The sequence below is a fragment of the Chelonoidis abingdonii genome, chromosome 7, assembly GCF_003597395.2.
Source record: "Chelonoidis abingdonii isolate Lonesome George chromosome 7, CheloAbing_2.0, whole genome shotgun sequence".
In the NCBI taxonomy this organism is placed as follows: Eukaryota; Metazoa; Chordata; order Testudines; family Testudinidae; genus Chelonoidis; species Chelonoidis abingdonii.
In genome coordinates this window covers 4,424,296-4,428,713 of record NC_133775.1, presented here as the reverse complement: position 1 = coordinate 4,428,713, position 4,418 = coordinate 4,424,296, and the positions used below count along the sequence as shown (strand labels likewise).

General features: G+C 40.8%; 1 protein-coding gene across 1 annotated transcript in view; it reads left to right on the top strand.

Moving 5' to 3' along the window:
- The first annotated feature begins 4,081 nt into the window (after nucleotides 1-4,081).
- The window catches only part of LOC116826704 (riboflavin-binding protein-like), a 28,168-nt gene continuing 27,831 nt past the window's right edge, over nucleotides 4,082-4,418 (top strand). The window contains exon 1 of the mRNA XM_032783627.2: nucleotides 4,082-4,200. Within this exon, the coding sequence (XP_032639518.1) occupies nucleotides 4,129-4,200 (72 nt within the window). The 5' untranslated portion in view covers nucleotides 4,082-4,128. The remainder of the gene's footprint in view (nucleotides 4,201-4,418) is intronic.

Below are 4,418 nucleotides of genomic sequence, written 5' to 3'. Positions count from 1 at the left end.
GATCAGACACAGGAGGAGTTGACCCAGAGTGTGGGGAAGATCACTGAGGTGAGCAAATCTGCCAATAAGCGCAGGACCCACCAAGGTAGCTGAGGAACTTTGTCACACAAAGCAGCCTGTAGGACACTTTTAATTGCCACCTCTTCTGAAAAAATCTCCTCTTGATTCAATGTGATTCCTTATACCTGATCACACCTGTCCTTTTAATGTGCCAACAAAGAATACTTGACTGGAGGAGAAAAGGAAGACACAATGTTTATGAAGGCTTCTGGTTGTTGAATATTTCTGTCTGCCTTGGAAATACACTGACAACAACCCTTAGGCAGACTTTTATAATTTATTTACCACCTATAAAGAAAGATGGGACGACTTACTCAAGACCAGGTAATGAACAATTTGTTAAGATCTGATTCCCCTAGCTCACATAAAATAATACAAATTATGAATAATAATAATGAATAATAATGCTTAAAAGTATTTTATCTCTTCAAATACTGTACAATGAGTCACATTGTCTTACATATCTAATAGGAGAGTACTGGTTATAAGTGGGCAGTTGTATAACAGGTTAAAAATAAGTGTGGGTGGGTAAATACACAGTTTGTGTGACTCCCAGGTTTGCAGTACTTATCCAAATTTCTTCTGGTATATTCCATAATATCAAAAAGAAATAGGGAAGAATTAATAAATATATATTCTCTACTCCATTCAAGCTGACTCAGATGGCGTGGAAAGGACCCACATCAATCCTGAGCATTTTTATGACTCTTGGACACATTGCTATGGTAGAAATGACTGGATCTGGAATGGAAATATTCAGCATGGAGAAACCATTAGATTCATAAACATCATTATTAAAACAGAAAAGAATAATTAAAACTAAATAGTATATGCTAGAACGATGCTAAACATGTGCAAAGTCTGAGGACAAAATCAAGTATTTTCACTGATACTTTAACTTTACCATTAATACCAGATTTAAAGCAATAACTAAAACAAAAATTAGGCAGCTGATCTGTTGGCTCACTGATTCCAGAGCAGAAGCTGCTGTTACCAAACAAATATATTGCTGAGGCTTTTCATTTAACATTCTATTCATACTATGTACATGATCTTCATTCTCAACGTTGTTACTCTGAGCTGGGTGAAATGGCTCTACCTTTTATGTATGCTAAGCCATCTTATTCTTTCTATAAGTGGCCCAGTTCCAATAGTATTCACATAGAAGTTTTGGTCTTGACACTGGAATACTAAACGTTGATGGCTGGCATCATGCCATCATCTCTGATTGAAGACTGTTCAATTATTTTGAGGCAGATTGTCCTATATACAAGACCCACTGAGGAGACAAGAAACTACAGACCCTGTGCTACCACAATGCGTCTTGGCCAACCAGCCAATCTGGCCTCTGTGGCAGTACTCTTCAAGATTCAGTCAAAGGATGCCAGGATGCATCTGAGCAGTATCAGTTATGAGTGGTTAAGGTATAGAGTCTGTTATTTTAAATGAGTGAGAAAATGGTATATGCATTGTAAGAAGAATAGGAATTTTTTTTAAAGAGTTTGAAATCCATATGGGAAATTAGAACATTTGCAGTTACATTAAGTAACGGGGGGAGGGTTGCTTGTTTTAGGAAAGGATATAAGTCTTCATGTTTCAAGGCATAAACTAGTCATGAACTGATAGAGATTAGGAAGAAATTTCTCCTGCCCACAAATTATTCCATAAGTGTCTCTTACAAAATGTTCTACATCTTCCTCTGAAGCAACTAATATTGTCCACTCTCAGGGACAAGATAGTAATCTAGATGGACCACTAGTCTGATCCAGTTTGGCAATTCCTATGTTTTTCTGTAAAATAAAGTCCACTCATAAGATGGCGATTTCCATTATTAGCTTTGTGGGCCCCATATATGTATTAAGGAAATTTGTGCTGATGTTAGATGCTTCACTTGGCTCTGGTGCAATTCATCAACATAAAAGGTTTGCACTGGTGTATATCATTTAAATACTTAATAGGAAAGTACTAGTTATTAGTGGGTGATTATATAACGGGTTAAAAGTAAGGGTGAGTGGGAGAGAACACAGATTGTGTAATACATAAGTTTACAGTCTTGTATCAACCAAACAGCTCATGGAACGCTACAGAGCATCAAAAAGAGAAAAATGAGAGCAGTTAATAAATATATATAAAGGGCTTGTTTCTCGACTCCGTTAGAGCTGACTTGGCTTTACGGTGCCTGGCACAAAAAGGCCTGAGCCTGGTCCCTCTTGTAAACTTCTATATGCCATTCTCGATCTCAACCGACACAGTAAAGTGTGGGAGGTGTCAAACAGACTTCCCTGTTCTTCCTCTTTGCTGCTGGAAACCCTGCCAAATCCCCAGGTAACCCTTCCTGTGATAGAAGTGATGCTATGGAACATAGAATATTCAAAGGCTATTTTACCAACTTGGTAAACATTATATGTATTTTTATGGGCTGGCTAGCAGTTGTATGCCTGGATGAACTGATAAGATAAAGGATGTTTTCTGCAGGAACTAAAGTCAGTAGGGAGTAATGAATGCAAATCCCCAATACTGAAACAATGTAGATAACAAGTCCTTTATATTTTCACCCCTGGGGAATAGCAGACAGACTGATTTGACCTGGTTCAAAGGTATTGGGCAGACACAGGACTTGAAACTGTTTAAAATGTGAGCCCTGGCCTGAGGAGAGGGTCATTCACACTCAGTTCAGGAGTGGACGACCATGAGACTGTGGCCAGAGACAGGCCCAGTGAGACCCCCTGAAGTACTTTAGATCTGCAAGGTCTCCACTTGGAAGATGGGTGAACATGTATATACACTATTTATTATTTTGAGATACGTTTTCTCTGAACATTGTGTTCTGAATAAATAGTATGTTGCTTTTGACAGCAGGTTGGTCACTGAATAACACTTTCATTGCATCTGAGAGAACGGAACTGCTGGTGCTGAAGTGACGTCAGACTTGCTGAAGTGATCTAGTGGAGTCTGCAGCTTAACTTCCCAGTCTGGAGGGAGCAAATAGCTGGTTTCCGGCCCAGGGAAAAGTGGCCCTTAACTTGAATACCCTAGAGGAGGGATCAGAGGTCCAGTAACTCGGGAACTGTGACAGTTCCCTTCTGGATCCCCTTCAAAGTCTGAAAAATATCCCAGTTTTCTATATATTAATACAGTTTGCATGCCAATTCTGTAACAGAAGTTTCAAGAAACCTTTTGATGTATATACATCTCTAAGGGCTTGTCTACACTGTGCATTTGTCTACACCAGAGGGGAGTAATTTTTACTGCACAATAGCATCAGCATCAGCTAGTCTCTGTGGACCCTGCTGGCACGCACTAAAAGTTCTCTAGTCTGTGTTAATGTCATATTGTTTGAACTGGGATTATATTAACATACACTAAGAAATTTCTAGAGTGCACCAGCATGGTCTGCACAGGCCAGTTAGTGCATGACACACTAGTGTGTAATGCTGAGAGACCCCGGTCATTGGTAGGTGAGGTGTTCCCCTGCTGTTATGTGTACTGGTGATCTGCTAGGTCACACCAATCCTTGACTCTGGGAGCCAGCCTTGCCCTGCCCTGCTGTGATAACTCCCACTCCTGGGCTGTTCACGCACAGCCTCTGGCAAGTAAACTGCTTGGATTGTGCAACCAAATGACACCAGCAATATCTCCGGTCCCAGACACAACCCCAGGAACCTCCATCTTACAGTGTCCAGTTATGCCTGCTGGACTTACAAGTTTATATGAGTTCATCAATTTAAGAAAGAAATTGATATGTACCAGGCTTGTTATCCCCAGGGGAGTCTCTGACATGCTTCAAACCAAACGCACTGCTTCAGGGAGAATAAACAAACGGATTTATTAACTATAAAGATAGATTTAAGTGACTATAAGTCAAAGCATAACAAGTCTGATTTGGTCAAATGAAATAAAAGCAAAACACTTTCTAAGCTGAACTTAACACTTTAAGTGCCCTTACAAACTTAGATGCTTCTCGCCACAGACTGTCTGGTGGCTCTTCAGCCAGGCTCTCCCCTTTGATCAGAACTTCAGTCACTTGGTGGTGGTGTCTGCAGATGGAGGTGAAGAGGGAGAAAGACCATGGCAACGTCTCTCCCTTTTATCATATTCTTTCTTCCTCTTGGCTCTGCTCCCCTCCCACTTCGGAGTCAGGTGAGCATTACCTCATTGCAGTCCCAGACTGACCAAAAGAAGGGAGTGACTCACTTGAGAGTCCATCACATCCTTTGTTGTTCTAAGCCAGTGTCCTTTGTTCCTATGGCCTTGTCTACACTTGCAAGTTGCAGCGCTGGTGAGGGGGTTACAGCGCTGCAACTTAGCAGGTATCTACACTTAAAAGCTCAGCCAGTGCTGCAACTCCCTGTTTGCAG